The sequence below is a fragment of the Puntigrus tetrazona genome, chromosome 16, assembly GCF_018831695.1.
Source record: "Puntigrus tetrazona isolate hp1 chromosome 16, ASM1883169v1, whole genome shotgun sequence".
Lineage (NCBI taxonomy): Eukaryota > Metazoa > Chordata > Actinopteri > Cypriniformes > Cyprinidae > Puntigrus > Puntigrus tetrazona.
Genome location: NC_056714.1, coordinates 5,336,454 through 5,360,632, shown reverse-complemented (window position 1 = coordinate 5,360,632; position 24,179 = coordinate 5,336,454). Strand labels below are relative to the sequence as shown.

Here is a 24,179-nt window from a genome sequence, read left to right as displayed (position 1 = left end):
ATACAACCGTTTCCCGGAAAGCCAAGTCCTTATATGGTTATGGCTCGCCTCATGAATATTAATAGGGCAATACTGCTATTGGTTAGTCTTCGTAAAGGGGCGTTCACCAGTGCCCGTCATTCACCACCGCGTGACTCGCTGATTCGCCAGTTGAGTGACGCCCACTTAATCGCGTCGGCCAAACAATCGCGAGTTTTAAACGAACGTCGCGTTACTTTTTAATATTTATGAGCCGGAAGACGATCCGGTTTGAGTAGATTACCCAAGATGCTCGGCGTGCTTGTAGCAGGGGGGAATGCGTGACAATGGCAACAAATACTACAGCAAATAACCCATCTTTCGATTGTCCATCATGGTAAAAAAACAAAAACAAAACACTAAAGTGCTAGCTGGTTTCAGCGCGCGAGCGAGGCTTTATTGCATCCAGCACGAAAACAGCAATCAATCCTCCAGCGCGCTGTTAGCTCTCGTGCTCTTTAGCAGATCTGCCGCCACACTGGAACTCCAACTTGTTTTATAAATCGCTTTCTTTGTGTATATTGCGTTTATTTAACCGGAGTAGATTTTTACGCAGAACGCCTCGCATGCCGCGTGCTTTGTTGATGACCGTGTTTTTAGCAAATGCGTGTTTGCGGATGATCCTGGGTGCTAACGAGTTCATTCGTGCCTTGGTTTTATTTCAGGGCAGGGAAGCCTCCAGCGGGACTGCATTTGGACGTGGTGAAAGGAGACAAGCTAGTCGAGGTACTGCTTTGAGTTTTGTAAATCCCCCCTGGTGATGGTAAACCATGCAGTCCCTCTTGTGTTCTTCCAAACCTCGTTTTCCACAGTTCCACATTTTTTTAAGGAATCCCAAAGCAGCACGTCTCTGTGCAAAATTACAACAGCAGCTCCAAGATAAAAGCCCAGGAAAGGGTTTATTTATGCATTTGATCTTTCTGTGATTGACCGGGATGCACCAGATGCTGACCTGTCCGCCTGCGGCTCGGTTGAGGTTCCTCACACTGATGCACGCGTGATCGTGGCTGTGGGTCCAAAAGGTGCTACAGAAACACAAGACCCTGAGATTTAAGCCCTGAGAGGGGAGTCGCTCCCTCAGGTGTTATAACTCTAGGGTACATTAAGAAAATACTGTTATCACGCTACGATTCGATCGTTTTGTATCATGAGAACTTAGCTTGTGTTCATACAGAGTGGCACCTGCAGCTGAACATTTGAACTAATTTTCCCGGTGGACAATACGATTTGTATTAGTCGCTTTGGATACGCAAACATAAAGCAGTTTTTGAAATGCTGTGTGTACGTTTCTTCGGCCCACTGGGGTGCTCTCTTTGCAGAAACTGATCATCGATGAGAAGAAGTATTACTTGTTCGGGAGGAACCCGGACGTCTGTGACTTCACCATCGATCATCAGTCGTGCTCTCGGGTGCACGCGGCCCTCGTCTACCACAGGCATCTGAAAAGAGTGTTTCTCATCGACCTCAACAGCAGTAAGTGCCTCCGACCGATGAAAGCCATGCCTCGTCGTACGCGTGAGAGTGGATGGGTAAACCGTGTATGTTGACGTCCTGCAGCACATGGCACGTTCCTCGGACACATTCGCCTGGAGCCCCACAAGCCCCAGCAGGTTCCCATCGACTCCACCATGTCGTTCGGCGCTTCCACGCGCGTTTACACCATTCGGGAGAAACCTCAGAGTCAGCCGGGCTCCGGCGTAGGGGACAGTAAAACCGGGGACGAAGAGGAGCTGAAGGGTCTTCTGGGACTTCCAGAGGAAGAAACTGAGCTGGAGGTACGCCGGTGCTCTACTAGGTTGCATCAACCTAATAGTAATAGAGTCAAAACTATATAGTGATGTCACAATACTACACTTTTTGCAGGTGGGCGCCACCACACACACATTTCAGGGATCATAGCAAAGAAAAAATTAAATAAATGAATTGTGTTAATGCTTAATTAAATAGATGTTTAAAATAGTAGGTAGTCTTCATACAAATAAATTCTATTCATGTCTTTCAGAACTCGATCTGTTATGATACATGAACGAATGTGGACCGTTTATTCATCTTTTTAGTTGAGGAACCTTCTTGTAAAGCGTTTCATTTTGTGAAATTTTAATGTTCTCAATAGCAAGTTTGGTAGCGCAGCTAAACCAAAATCGAATTTGTAAAAACCTGTCATGTTTAACAAGGGAGGAGAAAAATTACTTTAATAAAGTAGAGCCGTACAACCTGCTTTTTAAAAATGTTTTGTTTTTAATTTATTTATAGAGTCACAGCGAGCTCTTAGGACATCCTGTGATACAGCTGCTGTTGGACCAGATATAATACGCTACCAAATTGAGGCCTACCTCATCATTTTTGAATATTTAACTCTGATTATCAGGAAGAATCAGTTTCTCTGGGAACGAAGCAGATTTAATACAGATTCCACGCCCATGAAAATAAGATTTACACGGGCACAACTGATCAGCAAAATTAATTTCGGGTGTTTCAGGTCCATTGCAATGAATGAACGGGTCTATCAAATGTTTTGTTGCCTCTTTCGGCAGAACCTGACTGAGTTCAACACCGCTCATAACAAGCGCATCTCCACCCTCACCATAGAGGAGGGCAACCTGGATATTCAGAGACCCAAGAGAAAAAGGAAGAGCTCCAGAGTGACCTTCAATGAAGACGATGAGATCATTAACCCAGGTGAAGTGTTAAAATCAATGGAGATGTTCTGCTACTTTAAGAACGCTTATCATTTAAAAGAGTCACGTGATGTTGCTGAAAAGGATATTATTTTGTGTATTTAGTGTAATGCAATATTTTTGTGGTTTAAAAAAAAAAAGCATTTTTCCCCACACTGTGGCTTTTAACCATGTTTAACTCTTTTAGAGGACATCGACCCCTCTGTCGGACGTTTCAGAAACATGGTCACAACAGCCGTGGTTCCCATTAAGGTAACTTCTCGAGTCCTTCTGCTTGGTGCAAAAAAAAAAAAACCGAGAGCGATTTACATGCTCGTGTTTGTTCGCCCAACAGAAGAAGAAAATGGGCGGAGGCAACGCGCTGGGAATCGAGGAAACCATGACGCGACACATGCACACGTTCCCTTTGCAAGGTGGACTCTACAGAGACCTCCCCCCGGCCAGTCACGAAGCTCAGTCCCCGGGAGCTCCCGGCGGAGCCACCATCCTGGGAGGACTGCCGCTGCCGCTGCCCAACCCGGCCCCGGACGTAGACCTGGCCCAGGAGGCCCCGCCGCCTCCGCTCGTGCTCAACCCCACGCCGCTACCCGGCCCCTACGCCGCCGACCCGCTCAGTGAACCCCGCAAGAAGAAGTACGCTAAAGAGGCGTGGCCCGGCAAGAAGCCCACGCCGTCTCTGCTCATCTAGCCGCGTGTCGACACGCCACTCTCCTACGCTCACGAACTCTGTCTTGAAGCGTCTGGCAAACGGACTTGATCTCTCTCTACAAGAATCCGATTCGATGCGAGAAATTAGTTTTAAAAGATGACCTCGGCTCGCTCTCGTGTCACTCCAGGCGTGTAGTACTTACAGAACGCTACTTCCTCAAACGGATTCAATTGGTCCCAATCGTTCGTTTTTGTTTTGTGCTGCTTGCACGTGATGCGCCGTTTCGTAGGAACCTTGCAATGACGTGAGGGTGAGCGAACGATTCAACGCGCTTCGAACGATTTGAAATGCCAGCTTGAAAGTGAGAGCCTGATGAAAAACAAACACAAGTGCATAACCAGATCCAGCAGAATATCACGTTTAGCCCAAGATGGCGGGGAGGAGGGGTTAACTTCTACAGTGTTTTTATGTAAAATGTTCTCGAAAACGTACCACTAGGCAGCAAGTTGTTTCAAACTAGCTGTTTGGCCACGCTTTTAGGAGCATCGTCAATCCAGATGATCACTTCGGTTTCAAAACCAAGGAAATTCTTCAATATCGTAACGCTTTACCGTGTGAAGATCTGTTTTTTTCTCTCTGTGGTTTCACACTCTATTAGTTTCATACCCGTTCCCCTTTAATCCACGAAGCGAGGGCAGAGGTGTTCGCAGTGAACTGTTCGCTGACGGTTCATCAGGGCTCAATGTATACGGTCTTCACTGTTAAAGAAAAAACTGTTTTCTACTCCTGTTCTGTTTGGTACATTTGATGTTTGTACATATCATTCACAATAAAAGCCAGTGTATTTTTATATATTTAAACTGATGCCGGTTTAAGTCTTTACCTTTTGAATAGAGGTTCCTGTTTCGTATTCGTGACCGAGCTGTTCATTTTCTCCACAACTGGTTTGATGTCAAGATGTCAGCAGTCATGTGACTTGGGGTTTTTTGGTTCAACACCATGACGCTGATTATCAGAAGTCGTCCGTTCTGGCCTTTCATTGCTACAGCATGCCTTCACAAAAAGTCACCTTCCTGAGATACGCCGCCGCAAGCGGAAAAAGCGGTTTGGGATACCCGTGATGAATTACCTTTAACAGTTAAACTCGACTGTGACCGTGTCAACGAAGAAAACCTTTCCCGTGTCACTTCCTGTTAATCAGCACGCTCTATTTCTGGATACTGATGTCAAACCTGCGTTCGGTGGCTTTGGTTTGTCTGACTAGACGTGTTTTCCCGAAATAAAATGCTTATTTTTTTGTCCCTCTTTTGTATTCATTTCTGTATTTGTGTGTGTATAAAAAAAACATTAATTAAAACACTAAGACAAACTTCTATACGATATCCGTGACTTGTCAGATTGGCGCGTCTCTTACGTTCATCAGGCGTAAAAATAGACCGAATAAAGCTAGTTAAAATCACTGACTTCTACATATACCACCTCTTAACTTCTGAAAGAGGTCACCCAGTACTGAAGGTTTACTGAAAGATCTCAAAGGGCACAATAAGCAGGATTTTTCTGCTGCACTCAAATGGCAGGAAATGATTTGTATCTTTTCGTTTCGCGCTGTAGAGCATGCTGCCCACTTCTGCTTCTCGTCCTGCGCTAATGAGACATGATTATTAGAAAGCCAAATGTTTTTTTCCCTGATACTTATTCGTACTTCTACACGTTGACGATTAGAGCTCAGAGCTCATAAAAGACAGTATCTCAAAATATTAGAATATCTATTAAGATGAGTTAAAAAAGGCTTTACGAAACAGAAAAGGTACTCACATTTCGGCACTTAATACTCAGTCTGAAGTTGTTTCTGTTTCAGAAGTGGATGGAGACCGCTCTCTTGAAGGTCACAGAGCAAACCTGGATCCTTTAGGCAATACAGAAGTCTTTCAAAGTAAAAATGGCCCATATGGTCACCCTGAGTAATGACCTTCTGTGACTCTTCAGATCAAAAGGTAGTTCGAGTGATAGTTATCCCAGGTAAAAAAACCATTATGTAATTAAACAGTATTATGTAATAATTCTTTAGTACTTACGGCAGCTAAATACACTTTTTAAAACAAAGGTAGTATGTTAAAAGTGCATTTTAGTTCTGAAAACAGCACAGCTGAGTACTCTTAGACGATCTTACTTTTATCTTAAGAAGTACTAAAGAATTGTTTTCTACGAATTAGTGCGTGAAAATAGAGCCCTTTAATTACATTATGGAAGTGTACTTGTTTTTTTTACACGTGAAGTGAAGCGAAGCACAGCATCCACAGACTGATGTAACTGTGTTAGCTCTCCACTAATGGTTATAAAAGTCATCATTTACATCCACACTGAAAACCCTCATTTCCATATCTGTTTCTTTTCTTCTGTGGAAGACGAAAGAAGACATCTGAAGTGTTTACATTGATACTTTGAAAGTCAGTGGGGCCCAAAGCAGCGGCATGAACAATATTCGTTGCTTACTTCATCGTTTGTTGCACTTCTTCGTGGGTCAAAACAGCAAAATGGGTTTATTTTAATTTAACTATACATTATATCTCTACTTAAATAATGCCTAACGTCTCTGCAGCATCAGGTTCATCTCTTTAGTTACCTTTAACCTATAGAAAATAAGTGTGTTCCTTGAAATAAAATGAACTGCAGCTGAACGTAAAAATCAAAATGCTAATAAAAAAATGTTATCATCTCATTGTCACATTTAAAAAAAAAAAAATAAAGATGAAAGAGAGAAAATAAAGCTAGACTTTATTTACTCAAAAACCGCTAGACATGAACAGAATCAACTGAACAAGACGAAGCACAGCTTTGTGAAGCTTCAGATGTTTTTTGAATCATTTTTTCAATTTGGATTGTGAATCAAAGCGCCAAAGTCATTTGATTTCAGCAAACAAGGCTTCATTACGTCATATCTGCTATAAAACGCAGCTTGGATGACTTTGCAGGCAGTTTTTTTTACACAAAGACACCTCATGAAACTGATTTCAGACAGCCTTCTGAGACACTGTAATGCTTTAATGATATGTAACAAAATAGAATGAGTTTTGGTGATAATTACTATAATCAACTATAACATATTTCCCAATGTGCATACTATCCGTCCTAATTTTTCAATACTATTAATGGCGGATAGATAGCAGAGGATAGTGGGATGCAGGGAAGAATATTCTTTAATGCACGGTCTGTCCCGTTTGTACAAGCTTTTCCATGAAATATTTTTACCTCTGCCTGTTTTCTCCAGCTTCTCCAAAACATTAGTTTTTCAAAGACACGTCACTTAGTGGCCTATAAATACGTAAAATACTGTTAAAGTAAACTCTAGCGGGAACTAATTTTCTCTGTAAGGTATCTGTACTTACATTTAAGTATTGTTTTCAGGTTACATCTATGCCTATAACAGTTTTACGACACACACACCAGCAATAATAGATAATTAGGGTGACCACCATCGAGTGAAATGCTAGGTATGCTAACAAATAACAGAATATCAAAATGACTCTTGTATTTAAAACAATTGCTTTTAACTCGGAAAACGAGTTTCGAAGTCATTCTACTGACTTCTAATAAGACGAACGGCTTCTGTTTCTGTCTAAACGTCTATATAAGTCTTATAAAATATAAAAGTTTGCAAAACTCCGCAAATCGCTCAACGGCAGCAACAACAGCGCGTGCACAGCTATCCGCCGTAATTACGACAGCGGTGTATTTACGACAGTGCACTCACTGAACTGTAGGGGGCGCTAAAGCCGCAAAAACAACAACAAACACATGCAGTTGAACCTAAATATGAATTAAATCGCATCTAAACGGAATCTTCTTCTGAATAATTCAGTGTATAATTACACAGAAGTTGCCTAATGTTTTTAGAAGAGTGTCTGAGGTAAGTTTTCAAACCTAATTTTATATCCTTCAATAATTAGCCTTATTGAAGACTGGTTTCAACCCTTAAAGGCTGTTGATGTTTTAAGGATCCAGCTTCCAGGGGCTTCCAGAAATATACTGAAACCCTTTCGATTGATTACTTGATTACTTTCACTGCATGGGGGAAAAAAAACACTTTCACAAAGTACCTTGTTTTGTGTTTGACAGAAGAAAGAAAGTCAAGCTGGAGCGATAATCATAAATCGTTTGGTGAGTAAATGAGTGCATTTTTATTTTTAGATAAACCATTCTTCTAAGGATCACCTCAGTTTTAATTCATGTGATGTAAAACTGAACTTTTATTTCAAACGTGTAAAGCTGCTAAGAGTAAACTATTAACAGAAACACTCAAATATTTTACATTTCACTGGGCGTAAAAACACACACACAAAAAAGAATAAACATGCATTTTTCTTTTTTGCACTAGTTACGGATCAAAAGATTGATCTTTTATAAGATGCATAATTCTGAGGCAAAAAATTCATTCAGTACATCAAATTAATTAACACTTGGAAGTAAAAACTGTATAACAGAGGATCAAGCCTCTTATACACTGCCAGGAAATAATCACTGACGGCTGGCCGCGTCTGGTGTCACGAGGAAAAGTGACAAAATGAGTTTATACCGATGGTAGAAAGGGATTCATTACACAGCTGGGCCACTTAAGTGTGTGGTGTTTTCCAACCATCCGGTTTCCAGGAGTTAAATGTGTATTAGATGTTTAAATGAAGCCATTAAGGCACCTCCTACGTGCTTTTTTTAGCTGTTTTTTAGATTTTGCTCACCCCTAAGCAAAAAAAAATCACTTAATTTTGACTTGTTTATTTTTCTGAAAACAAGACAATCATTAGAAAACCCCTCGTGATTTAAGAACCTCTAGAGATCTTGGCTGGAAACGAGTGTCAGACGGATCACGAATCACTTTCTGCTGGTTTGATCTTGATGTGAATTCCGTTGAGTGATCTGAGCACGACTTGAGGGATCATCTTCGGGATGTGCTGGGGGTCTTTAATCAGCCGGTATTTCTTCAGTGTCAACGCCACCGCAACTTTCATCTCGTTCATGGCAAAGTTCTGTCCGATGCAGTTTCTGTAATCCAATACACACGAGAAGCCTCAGTTCATTCACAGCTGTTACGTCATTTTTTTCTTCGCATAAACACTGCAGCAAGTGTGAAGCAAATCGGACTAAAATGACTGGAAAATTAGTTCACAAATCACAACAGTTTGCATATACTGTATATAAGTATTGTTTATGAAACAGGTGCATATATTACGCAGTGCCTAAAAATAACTTTTAATGTGATACAGAGGTCAGAAACATATTTAAACAGGATGCGAGAATGGGTTGAATTAATTATTTTGAAGTTATTTGTGCACGTCACTGTCTAAAAGGATAATTAATCTTTATTTTCTCAGCAAATATTGCTATAGAATTATTAGTGACTAATTATAGGAATTGAGAAAATTATTAAGATTATAAAAAAATAATTTGATGACCAAAAAAATATTAATTAAGGGTCCAAATTCTCACTTAACGTGTCGTGTAATGACATATTATTAATACAACTTATCCACCGCATGGTAAGAACATCACTAAACATGAATTACAAATGTAATGTACTTTAAGTTGAAATAAATTGTAAGTAGCAAAAAGTTGTTTTTTTCAGAAATGTAATCAAGTAAAAGTACAAGTAGTCAGTTTGTACTTAAATGAAGTAAAATCCCCCCCAAATTATACTTACGTACAGTAATTTTAAGTAAAAGTATTTTATATCTGGTGGTTACTATGAACTGCACAGAATTTCTATTCGATAGAAAAACAACATGGATGCATGTTTCTGCCTTGGGTACAAAATAAAACGTTTTCCCTCACAATTGTGACTAGATCGATGTAAATGCAGAATCCCAGCATAGCCAAGTCACCTCGTTGCTGCTGGCCCTCATGAGGGTTGAAATGAGGTCGAACCTCTAAACCAAAGAGCAGCTCTGTTCTGTGTGAATGACCCACTTGCTAAACCGCTCATGAAACAAACCTGGGTCCGGCAGAAAAGGGCACAAAAGCATGCGGAGACCTCTTAGCAACGTTGTCTGGCAGAAACCTCGACGGATCAAATACCTGTGGACAACACAACATACAAGAAATGAGTCAAAGACATTTCTAGAGGCCTATTTAAGACTTATTTCTACCTATTTAAGTCATATAATTTGGGTTATTTCTGACTTTAATAAAACAGTATATATAAAAAAAAAAAAAAAAAAAAAAATATATATATATATATATATATATATATATATACAAAACTTTATAATACTTTATAAATAGTCTTAAATATTAAATATTAATAAAGGAATATTGCAAACATAAAATGTTTATGTTTAAAATATGGTAAAATATATTCTTTAGTTGTTTTACAGATGAGTATTATTATCTTACAGTGGGGTCCAAAATGACGAGAACAAAATTATATTTAAATCTAATATAAATTTGGAAATAATTTGTGATTTAATTCTATTTGATGAATTCTTGAAAAAAAGTGCTGAACTGGTTACGATTTCACAATGTCTAAAGAACTAGTCAGATGTGAGTAAATGATTGTCACTGATCATGGGACTCTTTGTGCAGATGGCCGTGACATCTTAAATCAGGCCAGAAACACACACACACACACGATCATCTGGTTCTTGGTAATGCGGCTCCAGTGCATTACAGTAAATTAAAAGCAAAGTAAATACTAAGACATTCATTCAATTTTTGTTCATTTTCATTCATTCAAATCAAATTTGAGTTTTGCTGCTAAATATTTTTGAATTAAAAAAAAAAAAAAAAAAGACATGCAATTGATGCAACTTCGGACTCCACGTGGACACTCCTCTTTAAAAGTATTGTGACTGAGCTGTGTTACGTAATGAGCGATATTTCAGATTTAAAGAATGCACACATACATATGGATTCTCCCACACGGAGGCATTCAGGTGGATCCCATAAATGCTGACTCCGATGGTACAACCTATGGAAGAGTAAAGGGGTTTTTTAAAGCATGCACAGTGATGTATTCGGTCTCTGTTTCGTGATGAACTGATAACATTCAGTGTCATGTGTGACTGAACAACAAGCAGGCAAGTTAATGTTTGATCAGATGTTTTTTGAGTTAAAGGTCATCATATCTGTTTATAGGTGAACAGGGAATAAAGCATTAAGTGAAATACTACATCAAGGACAAGCTTTGCGAGTGTGTCCATGTTCACTTAAACTGCTGCTTCTCACAAACTCTTTGGGTTTTTATGTCTGATGCATTCGGTGGAAAACAATATGGTCAACCTTTTGGACCAATAATGGACTTGATCAGTCAAAAATGTTGATTCTGTCATCAACTAATTTTCAAGTTGCCCTAAAAATGTGTTATGACTATGTGCTCCAAAAGGACAAAAAGTGCATTAAACTATCACTAAACGTACTTTGAATTAGTATGTGACTTGTGCACTTGCCATTTTTAGTTTTTACGATTGCTTTGTGTTTAGGCCTACCTTCAGGTACAGTTCGTCCATCAAAGAAAGTCATGGGTTTAGTCAGCTTTCGTGATATTCCTGGGACAGGAGGGCACAGCCGCAGGGATTCTTTAATGCACATTGTGGTATAAGGGATTTTATTGAGGTCTTCCCTGAAACATTAGAAGACAAAAAGGAGAGCAATGAAATCCAGATGTAATGAGTTGAATTTCAGCTGATGTGCTGTGAAACGCTTTGAGGGAAATGAAATGAGATCTAATACTAGCCAATTAAAAAATTGTATCCATTGCATTATTTAAAGATTTATTTACAGTGAATTTTCTGGAGAAATAAATAAACAAAACATTGACAGCCAATCATAAACCACCCTGTTTGAGAATTTATAATTTCGTTATCTTTATAGTTATCATGCTTGGGGTGAACGGGCCTTAAATCTAGAAGAACTAGCAACGTTTCGTAAACGCATAAGAAAAAGTGCAAAAACGCTGTCAAAATTAATGTCAGCTTTTGCCCTTGGTTCTTGAAACATCTTAGACATGTTGCCAGTTCTTATAGATTTAGTCTGTCTCAGTTTGTCCTGTTTCTTCGGATCAGATGTCTTTGTGGCAATCGATTCTCTAATCCTTTTGTATCTTTGTAACTTTTTGTACATCATTGCTTTTTTGTTGATTTTGATGGCTTCCATTGACCTCATTTGTAAGTCACTTTAGATAAAAGTGTCTGCTAATGACCAAAATATAAAAGCAACTCATATATTTAGGCATATAGACATGGCCAGAACCAAGCAAAAGAATAGAGGAGAATTTAAGTGACTTTTAACACGGCATGGGTGACGATGGTCTGAGAATTTCAGAAAGTGCTGATATACTGGGATTTTTATGCACAACCATCTCTATGGTTTACAGAGAATGGTCTGAAAATGAGATAATATCTAGTGAGCGGTAGTTTTATTTGTGAAAATGCCTTATTGATGCCAGAGGTCAGAAGAAAATGGCCAGGCTAGTTCAGCTGATAGAAAGGCAACAAATAGCCACTGTTTACAACCGAGGTTTACAGAAGAGTAAAAAGTATTGTTAACCACAGTGTCAGCCCTACATCTGGCAGGATAACACACAAAGCTCAAATCATCTCAGACTGGTTTCTTGAACATGACGATGAGTTCACTGTACTCAAATGGCCTCCACAGTCACCAGACCTCAATACTATAGAGCACCTTGGGGATGTGGTGGAACGGGAGATTCATGGATGTGCGGCTGAAAAATCTGCGGCAACTGCCTGATGCCATCATGTCAATATGGAACAAAATCTCAGAGAAAAGTTTCCAGAACTTTGTTGAATCTGTTCCATTAAGAACTGGAGCAGTTCTGAAGAACAAAGGTGGTCCAACCCAGTACTTGCAAGGTGTACTTAATAAAGAGGTGTACTTTATGACAAAAGCTGCCTCTGATTCTGATCACACCACTCAATCCTAAACACGTTAAACGATCAGGATCACCATACTGACCAAAATAATCAGTGTATTCAAGAAGCCATATGTGTTACTGTAACTTAAAACAATTTTTCCCAAGATCATACCACTATTAAGCCGACGGTGAGCGACGTTCAGGCTAGTTTGTCTGGTGCTGCTAAAAATGAAGAAAGTTATCAACGTTACCGATATTCAAAATGATAAACAAGCCCTGCATGGTTTACGTTTCATGTATCGGCATTGTATATTGTATATCTTTTCTCAGTTTAAATGATGATTATTTAAAGCTGCTCTCATGCGTGTGTTTAGTTTGCTGTTGGCTGTAATCAAGCTCGGCTTTTTTGACAGACGCTGCCGATGCGAGGCGAGAACACTGTCGGCTTTCGACGCTGCTAGTTGGTTGACCTTTACCGACCCAAGAGCCTACACTCCACATAGTCCAACCCATGAGTAATTGCGGTAATGTGAGTACCAGTCCACTGTGTCTTTTCCTTCCAGAACCTGCCGGATCTCCTCTCTGCATTTCTCCTGGTGCTCAGGGTTACAAGCCAGATTGTAGAAGATCCAAGATATTCCACTGGCTGTGGTGTCATGGCCTTCAAACATGAATGTGTCCACTTCAGCCCTGATATCTTCATCCGACAATCCCTGCTGATGCTCATCCTGTGAGTGACAAAAATATCTCCATCATCCATATTGTGATAGATGATATAATGGCAATAAGCAATGTGTAACAAAATATCAGCTATTTTCATTGGTTTATTTAAATATAAGAGTTGTGTAAGTGCTTGAGAATATCATACTCGGGCAGACAGAAGAATATCCAAAAAGTCCAAATATCGTCTGTTTTTAACAATGCCCTGTTCCTTCTCAATCTTCAAGACTTCTTTCCTCTTTCTGATAACTTCCGCTAAAAATATAAAGAAATTAAAATTCCATTATAGCTTTATAGATTCGTTTGTTACACATCTGTTCAAAAATTTGTGGTCGTGAGATTATGGAATGTCTTTGAAAGTACTCTCTTTCTCTCACTAAGGCTGCATTTATTTGATTAAAAACTGTGAAATATTTTTAAAATAATAATTTTCATTGAGAATTTATGCGCAGCTGAATCTTTAGCATCATTACTTCAGTCTTCAGTATCACATGATCCTTCAGAAACCATTGTATGCTGATCATTTCTGATTATTATCCATTTTGCTGTTTAATATTTTTGTTCAAACGGCTCCATTTCGAATTGTTTGATAAACAGAACGTTTAAAGAACAGCATTTATTTTACATAGAAATGCTTTACTGTCAGAATTCTTGGAAATGGTTTTGAAAAGTCACACACTTGTTAGACCGCCTTTAGCTTTGACTACGGCATGCCTTCGCCGTGGCATCGTTTCAATAAGCTTCTACGGATGTCACAACATTTATTCCTGTCCAGAGTTGCATTAAAGATTATTTTTTAATCTTGTATTGATGATGGGAAACTCTCCCGGACATCCCAAAGATTCCCAGTGGGGTTAAGTTCTAGACTCTGTTCAATCCATGTGAAATGGATCTCCCCGAACCGCTCTTTCACAATTTGAGCCTGATGAATCCTTGCATTGTTGTCTTAGAATATGCCTGTGCCATCAGAGAATAAAAAAATTAAACCCATTAATAGACTAACCTGGTCATTCAGTATATTTTGGTAGTCATTTGACCACATTCTTTGGGCACACAGCATAACTGATCCTAGTCAAAATGGTCAAATGGTCAAAATCATAGTTAAACTCTGTTGGGTGCATGACTGTGGCTTAGCGAAGAAATGTCACCTGTATGATTGTGTGCTATTCTGGCCGCCTTCCTGAATTTGTATCCATGTGGACTGAGATGAAATATGGCCTTGCTGTGGTATGGAAACACTCTGAACCTGACGTTCACCAGGTGGCAGAGGTCATACACCGCTTGGATGTACGGGTTGGTTCCACTGCAGACAGATCGGGGAGGTCACACCGAAAGAAGACTGAAGTGTACAGTAGGATGAGGTAAAGGAGTATGGACTGACCTGTCTGTCTGACAGTTGCTGTTACAGCTGAACGCACATTTCATGATGCTGTCCAGCGTCATCAGACTTACATGCTTAAACAGTTCAAACGACTCTCCTGACTCGACATAAACGTCCCACTTATCCTGAAAGACAGAAGAATAAACGACTTCAAATTACACAAGCTTTTTAAATAATCCTACTTATAATTCAAGTGGTTTAAGTGTATCGTGTCACCCAGCAACACTAAAAAATATATGATCAAAAAGTCATAGACGCATTTGCTTTTCCGTTGCTTGAATTCAGCAAAATGAAATTTTACATCGAAGTGGAAGGTGATTTTTATAACAGCCAATAAGGAATTACAAAAATAACAACTGTTGTCAAACAGGTTTCTCAAAAAATCATTTGACCTCCATTGTTTGAACCCTGGGCCACAAAACCAGTCATGCATTAAAAACAACTGAATAAATAAGCTTTCCATTGGTGTATGGTTTGATATTTGATATACAATTGCTGTATTTAAAGATTTGTATTTAAAAAAACTAAATCTAAATACTGAGAATACTGCCTTTAAAGTTGGAACACGATCTTTACTTAATATCCTAATGATATTTGCATTAAAAAACACCAAACATTTTGAGCCGTACCATGTGTTTTGGCTATTGTTACAATTATTCCTGAGATACTGGAAAAAAAACTGGTTTTAGGATCCAGGGTCACAAGTAGTCCTGCCCCAATATTACATAATTTGTTGTGAAAACGTTGCTGCTTTAGGTTCTTTGAGATGATCGAATTTTAGCAGCAGTCTTTAAGCTGTGCACATTGAGCTGGGACAGTTTTCTTGAGTATATAATGACAGGTTTTTATTATTTGGTCACATACAAGCATGACTTTGGTTGAATCAGAAACAAGTTTCACATAAGGCTTCAGAACATCGTAATGGAAACCAGGAGTGAGAAGCCGCCTGTGCCGAAACCACTTCTGTCCAGTAGACACAAGCAAGCCATCGCCTGCGAAGACAGTCAAGAGTTTCACCAGCGATGATGACGCAATGCCACAGAATAAATGATGAATGACTAACAAAAATGGGATAATTCTTCTTTGGTGTCTCTACCATGCACTGGACGTTGCTAGTGAATAAATTAAAGAAACTAGAGTGTGAGATAAAAGTTTATTTTCTGAATATCCACAAGGAAACACCCAATAATAAGCCTAGTGGTATAGATTAATAACGAAATAATTTAACATTTTATGTGAGATCTTACCTAACCAAGGGATGAAAAACTTGTATGCATAATCATCTTTGGGTTCTGTAAATAAAGAGGAAAAAATAAAGGAATACAGGCTAACATAGTGGTTGTAGTTAGCCTGTAATATAAATCTTAAACGTGTGAAAGGGGTGAGCACCTGTAGTGGTGAGAAGGGTCTTCACGTACGAGGGGTGGTGGATGTTCAGGATGGACAGTGACGGGCCAAACCACAGCGGAAAGGCAAAGGGGTACTGTCCACTCCACTTCATAATCTTTTCCAAATCATGTCCATCCTGGTGAAACTATGAACGAAACGACAATGAAACGCGTTTCAAGAACAAATTGCCCTCTCAATTTAATTTCACGTGAATTCTTCCAACTGCTGCTGCAGAATGTCGAGGCTGATGGGTTTATTGCTGCACAGTATAGTTATGCAATTGTTTAGTCGCAGTGAATAGACAAGGGCTCGGGCGTGAGGTTTCCTCCCTCGAAGATAACAAGAGTAAATTCCTACATTGTGTAGTATCACTGTAATAAAGTGAAAAATAATACTGTAACGTCATTACCAACAATTTGAGTTTTAACACGAATCATTTTTTCCACTCTAGTAATGAATAGTCTTTATAAAATGGCAACATAACATGAACATGACTTGCACAGACCCAATGCATCAAAAACAGATATGGTCCTATATTTAATATTATGAATAAAAGTTATTCTACATAAACAACAATGTTCGAAAGCAGCGATGAAAACATGGTTAGTCTACAATGGACTCCAAAATGTAGCTAGAGAGACGGTCGTAGTTTGGGGTTTTACCTCTTTGACGTGTCCGATGAGCCAGTGTGCAGGTGGTCCTGGGAAAGCCTCCATAGTTCGCATCCCTCTTCTCCTCATAACCAGTAATTTAACCATAATCGCCAAACACACGAGCGAGGCGAGCGCGAACACATGATTCAAGGAGATGAACTCCAAACTCGACGGGAAGCTCATAACGTGAGGAGTCTGTCGCGCGAGGGGTCTGCTGACATTCAGCTCGATGTGGGAAAGACAGAGGAAGTGATAAGAGAGAGATAGAGAGAGGGAGAGAGGGAGAGAGGGAGGGAAGGAGAGAGAGAGAGAGAGAGAGAGAGAGAGGAGAAGGAGAGAGAGGGAGAGAGAGAGAGAGAGAGAGGGAGAGAGAGAGAGAGAGAGAGAGAGAGAGAGAGAGAGAGAGAGAGAGAGAGAGAGAGAGAGAGAGAGAGAGAGAGAGAGAGAGAGAGAGAGAGAGAGAGAGAGAGAGAGAGAGAGAGAGAGAGAGAGAGAGAGAGAGAGAGAGAGAGAGAGAGAGAGAGAGAGAGAGACAGAGAGAGAGAGAGAGAGAGAGAGACAGAGAGAGAGAGAGAGAGAGAGAGAGAGAGAGAGAGAGAGAGAGAGAGAGAGAGAGAGAGAGAGAGAGAGAGAGAGAGAGAGAGAGAGGAGGGAGGGAGGGCGGACTTTCTCCTGGACCAAACAAACAACTTTTTATTGGCTACAAGAAATAAAAAACGTATAGCTCTGAGGAAACCTGTTGTATGTGAATACACTGTGCCTTCTAACGACATTTCTCCCTTTTAAAATTACATCAAAAAAGCATTCATGTTCAATAGAAATGAAGGAAATACATGTCCCAATAATAAATGTCCCAATAAGGGTGTCAACCACGACATCTATTTAATAATTTGGATTAAAATTAATATTTACATTCTGTTTTATAACGTCATTCAGTACTGAGGTGCAGATAATTGTCAGCTGCGGAAAACATCTTATTTTTCATTTTATAAAAAAAAAACCAAAAAGCCTTAGACTTAATTTGGATAACAAAAGTATAACTAAAATATACGTCTATGAATGAATGAATGCAGGCATAGCCCATTTTTAAAATAGTCCCTATTTTCCTGTTTCTTTCTCAATCTGTTTTCACAGTTTGTATCCAGACTAGATGGTGGATCAGCACACAGAGATTATGTTCATCAGAGACCAGAACACCTAGATGCGTCCGTCGACAGATCACCAGATCCTGATGCACACACACACACACACACGCACACGCACACACTAAGTCATTTACACTATCTGACACAGCTGCGTTTAAAATTGAACTGGAAGTTAAGTGCTGGGCGTCCGGTCAGAGGAGAACTGACCTCAACTGAGTCTGGTTTCTCCCAAGGTTTTTTTTTTCTCCATTCTGTATGCATGGGGTTTTGTTTCCTTGCCGCTGTCGCCTCTGGCTTGCTTGGTTGGGGACACTTAACTTCTAGTGACTATCGTTGAATTGACTACAGAGACCGTCTCTGCATTTAATAAGAAATTGGTCACTCTCGTCACTATACATCCCTGTCATTATACTGTACAGTGCTTTGATGCAACCTGTGTTGTTAAAAGCGCTATATAAATAAAAATGATTGATTGATTGATTGATTAGACACTTTGGTAATGATGTAGACGCAATGAGCACATTTGAAATACAGTAATTCATGAAAAATGAAACCCTGTACTTGTTTATTCTGCAAATAAACTTTAATCTCAGGGCAATTAAAACTACTAAATATGCTTCGCAATCATAATAATAAAATGAATCATTAAGCTATACATCAGCATCACTGCATAACGCTTCCCAAAGCAGTACTTCGTTCAGATACAATCAAATGTAATTATATTTTTATATTCATATTATAACGTCTGTTTACATTATTCATCAAAAAGTGTTATAAAAATGAACTGAGCGGGCAAACAAAAGGTCTTCGCTTCGAAGAGCAATAGGAATGTGCGTTTTTTGTTTACGTGTGGTTTCAGACGGTTTAAAATTTAAACATTTGATAAACCATTTATGCACGCAAGACATTAATTCACAGATTTTGTGCAGATACATGTGTGTGTGAAGTGCATAAGATGTGGTGAATAAATAATGACAAAATAATACTTTGTAGTGAACTTGAACTTGAAGAAAGACACTTTTTTTGTTTTGCTTAAAATTGCTAATCGTTTTAATAATGGTTGTGTCTGAAAGCGTAGCATTCGATATCTTCACACTTCAGAATATTCTTTAACATTTTTAATTTATTATGGAACCTTTCCAAAAGACAGATCATAGAACTTTATTCAGCCTTCAGACAAACATCTGCCTTCATCTCTTCGTTTCTTCGTCTCTGTGAAGAAAGAAGAGAGTCGTTTTGTGCCTCGTTGGACTCACCGAAGTATCTCAGATACCTCTGCTGCGGCTGAGATTTCTTCTGGATCGTTCAGGTGTCTGCTCACTCGCGATGGCACACTCGAGCTTTGGCGCCTTCTCTGCTTCCAGCTGAAGATTTCCTGGATGTTCTGGCGTGCCGGCGTCTCTATGAGCCTGTGGTAGGTCTGCATCACGCCGAGGGCCCGAGCGCTGCCCGTACACACCTGAGCCTTCCTCAGCCGGGCCACCGACGCCAGATTGCACGCGATCTCGTACGCTCGTCCAAAATGTTCACGAGCTCCATCGTACTGCTTCTACGTGCAGAAATAAACATGCTGATACACGGGGATACTGATAACTCTATAAACACGCCAAAGGTCGTACGCTGGTTTGGGACACTATCTCTTACTCTCGAGCTGAGGATGTTTCCGAGGCACATGTAGGCTTTCTCAAGGTTTCTGTCCTGTTTGCTTTGAGAAACCTCTGCAAACTTCTCCAAATATTCGGTTGCCTCTGTTAGTTTGCCTTCACTGTAACACGCAAACACACAGAAATGGTTATTGGTCATAGTTGATAAGTAATCAGGGTTCAAGTACTGTAATTACCAAAAACCACCGACTAAGTCATTCTATTAAAACAAACTAACCATGTAGACACAAGTTCCTGTACTGCCACCTTCTGGCTAATGTTCATGTCTTACATATAGCAGTCAAAAGTATAGACACTATTATTGTACATTTTAAAATGTTCTGTTATTTTCTGCTCTGTAGCACCATTAGCAGTTTGGACTTTATTAGCCCATTAGACTAGTGTCCAAAGCAGCTTATATTCTATTCAATTTATACATAAATTAATGGGAAATTCCCAGGCAACTGAACTTTGATATGGCTAGAGACGTTTACTGGAAATTTTTGTACATTTTCATTTGTGTTCCGATATGTGTGTGTGTGTGTGTGTGTGCAACTACTGTACCTCTGCAAAGATTTGGCAATGGCTTCATATGCTCTTCCCAGGCTGTCTGTGTTTCCAAGTGTTGTGGAGATCTCCATACAAATGCTGAAAAACTGACACGAGCAACAAAACCCTCAAAGAACGAATAATTACAGAACGAACAAGTCTGTGAGTCCTCTGAAGCCGACCTGTTTAGCGGTCTTCTGGTCTCCAATGCTCTGATACACCAGGCCCAGTCTATAGGCTGCTTCTCCTTCCAGCCCTCGATCTCCCGCTAGACAACACATCAGAAACAACAGTCGTTAAACTCTGCTTTTGTGGGGTTTTACTGCTGACGTGGAAGAGCCTTCCGCTGCCAAGTGTTTGAAAATCTGGTCATAAATGGCTTGTATAGCGAGTATAAGATGTCATTATATGACAATAAGTGGTAATACTTTCTAACAAGCATGCACTTTTGTTAGTCATTTGCAAACTATTAGTTATTAGTAATTAATAGTTTATAAATTGTATTTAATAAGACACCACGCAACACACAATTACGTCAGGCCCCAGTGGAAAGAGATTTCTTCCAAGGTTCCTGTTCCCTAAACCTACTCCTAATCCTAACTGATGATCTTAAGAGTATTTGTATTGAAGTCTCGAAGCTGAACGCTGCTTATATCTCACATCAAACCACTTTCAGAGTGAAATGAGTGTGCATACACTCTTTAGCCATCTGGTAGGCCTTGTTGAACATCTTAACGGTGTGTGTGCCGTCTCGTTCTCCACGCGGTCTCTGTCCCAGCAGCGTGAACACCTTCTGGAGCTCCTCACATGAGCGGGAGTGATGCACGCGGCCGCCGGGGTCCTGCCATGTACGGCCCGCGGTCGACTGATAAAACACCTCGTAATGCTCTCGCGCTCGCTCCAGCTGACCTGTAACACACACAGCGCTTTTCTCTTCTTCCTCTGTTTGGTGGATTTGTACAAGAAGGGTCATATTTTGCTCCCCACGGTTTAAAAGAAACACTTTAGTTTTAATTGAAATCGATCTGAATTCCAGTTCAGTGCAGGCTCATTGATTTAGGAAGGAAATTAGAATCTGAATGTTTAGAGAGCGATTGAATGTATTGAAGGACTGTGTGTGTATTAGGGGTGCAACGATATCGAGTATAGTGTGTCGATCGGTTCGCGGCCATTTTCCAAATCGAAGTGATCATACTTGTCCGCTTGTTAGTGAGCAGAGCACATGACCACGGTTATTTAGTCTTCTGGAAGGCACTCGGGACACAAAGGAGCCATGCATTTTCTCGTTATCTTCAGCTGAAGTCTCCACTAACATCACTTTGATTTGGAAGGTGCCCTCGAACCGTTCTGTACACCACTAGTATGTATGTATGTTACCCTGCTCTAAATAAACTTGGCCCATGTGTAGGTTGGCCTCAGCCTCTCTTTTGCCGGAGTCCATTTTGAATTTGCGAGCTGAATGGAGGGCCAGCTCAACGAAATGATGCTTTAACCATTTGTCCTCCGGCTCGGTGAAAAACCCGGCCAAAAACATGTGGCTGTCATACGCCTCTCCATACCGTCCTAAAGAGAAAACACAGAGAGGTAATACCAGTCTCAAGGTTTAGGGGAACAGAGCTAACGCACCGATGAACTGTACTTTACTTATAATGTAGAGGATGAGGATTCGTATTACAACTATTACATACTGTTTAATTATAACAACTGTTTTAATGTTTAAAATTAGGTTAAGGGGAAAAAACAACTAGACAGATTGAACAGAACAGAATAGAGAGTGCTAGTTTTAGAGTATGTTAGTGTTACTAATGGCTGCACCTTCAGATGACGTACTTCTGATATTATTTAGTCATTAGCTCTAAATCAAATCTTAAAAGCTTAATGCACATTCATTTGTAATAAAACCCCCAAAAACAAATCAAATCACAGAATCGGACCCAAGTAAATAAGCTTCACCTGTGCCACTTTATAATAGGTGACCTTAACTACTATGTACTAACGTTTCAGTTAATAATTTGACACTTATTGTATACATTCATGTTTATACTTATACTAATTACATCTGTAATTACATTTATAATATAACATGCCTCTTACTAGGCATGTTAGAAACTTTTCGAGTTTGGACAGCCCTGTCTTACACCTTAACCTACCCATAACTCCATCCAAGTATTTTGTATAATGTGACCATATTATATATAATATAGTCATATATCATATATAATATGGTCATATAAAATACTCACTACATTATACTCGTTTTGACGTAAGCACGTCGCATTTCACGCACATTTCCCGGTTGGCTGAGAGTGTAATCATGAACTGTGCCGGTACCGTGTCTCTCGGCGGCCTCGGCGGAGGTGAGGCGCTGCTGGAGCGCGCGCAGTTTGCGCGCGTCCGCCGCGTCCCCGCGCCGCAGCAGCGCGAACGTCTGCGCGAACGAGCGGGGGAAGCCCTCGCGCAGCAGATCCACGCAAACGCTCTGACGCGGGGGCCTCGCGAACCTCGAGACACACGACAGGAGCGGGAATGAATGAATGAATGAATGAGGCTGACGTTAGGCTTTTCAAACGATCGTCTCGTTAACCGGAGATCTTACTCGGCGGGGGTCTGTGTTTTCTCCGCAGCTGGATGGACGGGCTTCTCCTTCAGCCGTTCCGGGACGGACCTAAACTTAACCAAAAACCGTTTAGACATTGATTGGAAGGCAAAACGTTTCGGTTTTAGCGTTGATAAGCAGGTCTTACTTAGTTTCCCTGTGTTTGTGGGGATCGTAGATGTCTGGAAGGAGAGGAGTCGCCGAAGACATGGCTATCAGAAAAAAAAAGTTAAAATAAACTCAATCTGAGTTAGCACACGTGTGACGACGAATTATTTTAAACAGACAGGATGAGGAGTTTAGAAAAACCTGCTCCGATGTACCTGCTCGTCAGATTTCTAACTCTCCCGTAACTTGTTAAAGTTGACAGAATAGAGTTCCGTTGCCACAGCAACCAAAGTGCTCACTTCCGCCCGACTCTCTCTCGCTCTCATCTGTCTGGTATATCATGTTAATATTTTAAATTTTATTTTAATTTTGCTGAGTCTGAACTGAGAGTGATTGCAACAACCCTTATTTGTCAAGAAACCACACTTTATTTTAAAATGCCCTAATATTTCCAGGCTTTCATGAACATGTATATGAAATATCTCTTGATTGAATATCTAAAAAAGAGATTATATGATTAGTATGATTAAATATATGACAAATTATGGAATGTAAGAAATTAATTAAATTATAATTAATATCACCGGCCTCAATTTTTTTTTAACCCGACCTCCGCTATTAACCACACGGTGGCGCTGTACACTGCTTTATGCGTTTGATTTCAGCTGACGCTTTTAATTTCATTTTTCTTTTCTGTGCCGGTTAGATGTGTCCATGTTCATCGTCCATTAACTCGTTGTAGGTACGGCCACTTTAGTCTCAGAACGCTTAGATCAAATAAATGTAGTTTTTTTCTTATTTTAAATTACGTGAACGTTTAATCTCGTCAGATGGAGGCGCTGCGTCGCTTTCGCCGGATGTAGTTTGTGGCGCGCTCGGGACTAAAATTAATTTCTGGAAGAAATTCTGTCTACCTCAGCTTCTTCAGGTAGAGAAGTGTACAAATACGAATATATATGACTATCGGGCAACTATATAATACAGTGAATGGCCTAGATATTAGTTTTGGAGTGGCACTGACACTGGCTAATTTAATTTAATTGGCATTACTTTAGCCACCTTTTTCTGGGCGAGGCTTCCGGTTCATTAGAAGCTATAGGTAAACAAACGGCAAAACCGTTTGCACTGCAAACCAGTGTGTTCGTAACTAATATAATACATTAAAATAACACGAAAAGACACACCAGTTTTCACTATCAAGCAGCAAAACGAACTGTTTTGTAATGCTAAAAATAGCTGGACACGGACGAGACCGGAAGCTAGACCCATAGAATTCACAAATGGCGGCGTCCGTTTTTACGTCTGGAAAGAGGTGGGTAGGCAACAAATATAGAATTGAGTTTATGTACACTTCTGGTGAAGCTCATATGTGCTAATAGTAGAAAATAAATAACCACAGCACCTTAAATAACGGTAGTCGAATTAACATGCTGTTTATGTGATTGAAAAACATAATGTCATATGCAGAGTTTCTTGGGTAATCCCAGGAAAGTGCCCACACATGATAACTGTACATTTAAATGCTGACAAAAAAAAATCACTGTTTATGCAGTTCAGGCTAATCTCTTAAACTACATTGTAATGGTATGTTCTATAGGACCTTTTATTGGCTCCAGCTGCCATTTCATGTCTTTTTATTTATTATAAAATGCATTTAACATTTTGCAACCAATTTAGTACTTTATCTCAAAGCCAGACAAGACCCTATAATGCTGAATTATGTAAATGCCTGTGAACTCCAATATAAATTAAATAAACAATTCATTCAATGTTTTGAAATGTTTATTTAA

The 24,179-nt window shown here is 39.8% G+C and overlaps 3 protein-coding genes and 1 non-coding gene across 5 annotated transcripts; 2 read left to right on the top strand and 2 right to left on the bottom strand.

The window, feature by feature from the left end:
* The first annotated feature begins 214 nt into the window (after positions 1-214).
* On the top strand, positions 215-4,646 carry ppp1r8b (protein phosphatase 1, regulatory subunit 8b). The gene is made up of 7 exons (XM_043261275.1): positions 215-355; positions 684-744; positions 1,338-1,491; positions 1,576-1,793; positions 2,553-2,697; positions 2,884-2,948; positions 3,031-4,646. Exons 1-7 carry the CDS (start codon positions 306-308, stop codon positions 3,382-3,384), a joined length of 1,047 nt encoding a protein of 348 aa, XP_043117210.1. The 5' UTR covers positions 215-305; the 3' UTR covers positions 3,385-4,646.
* LOC122361376 lies at positions 954-1,123 on the top strand. Its single transcript, XR_006252935.1, has one exon.
* Positions 4,647-7,504: 2,858 nt separating the features above from the next.
* On the bottom strand, positions 7,505-16,614 carry LOC122360587 (cytochrome P450 4B1). 2 transcript variants are annotated; one of them, XM_043261342.1, is made up of 12 exons: positions 16,358-16,614; positions 15,696-15,840; positions 15,554-15,598; positions 15,171-15,298; positions 14,307-14,431; positions 14,074-14,228; positions 13,074-13,177; positions 12,743-12,933; positions 10,821-10,954; positions 10,239-10,303; positions 9,329-9,411; positions 7,505-8,382 (listed from the first exon to the last, which is right to left on the bottom strand). In XM_043261342.1, exons 1-12 carry the CDS (start codon positions 16,529-16,531, stop codon positions 8,205-8,207), a joined length of 1,527 nt encoding a protein of 508 aa, XP_043117277.1. In that variant the 5' UTR covers positions 16,532-16,614; the 3' UTR covers positions 7,505-8,204. The 2 variants fall into 2 exon arrangements, with proteins under 2 accessions (XP_043117277.1, XP_043117276.1); XM_043261341.1 differs by having other exon boundaries at positions 13,074-13,180; positions 16,358-16,613.
* A 1,369-nt stretch (positions 16,615-17,983) lies between these two features.
* Positions 17,984-22,652, bottom strand: ttc29 (tetratricopeptide repeat domain 29). The gene is made up of 10 exons (XM_043260411.1): positions 22,591-22,652; positions 22,430-22,493; positions 22,282-22,350; positions 22,017-22,186; positions 21,063-21,248; positions 20,382-20,594; positions 19,868-19,953; positions 19,701-19,792; positions 19,138-19,258; positions 17,984-19,042 (listed from the first exon to the last, which is right to left on the bottom strand). The coding sequence occupies exons 2-10, from the start codon at positions 22,489-22,491 to the stop codon at positions 18,746-18,748; spliced, it is 1,296 nt and encodes a 431-aa protein (XP_043116346.1). The 5' UTR covers positions 22,492-22,493; positions 22,591-22,652; the 3' UTR covers positions 17,984-18,745.
* Between the last annotated feature and the right edge of the window lie 1,527 nt (positions 22,653-24,179).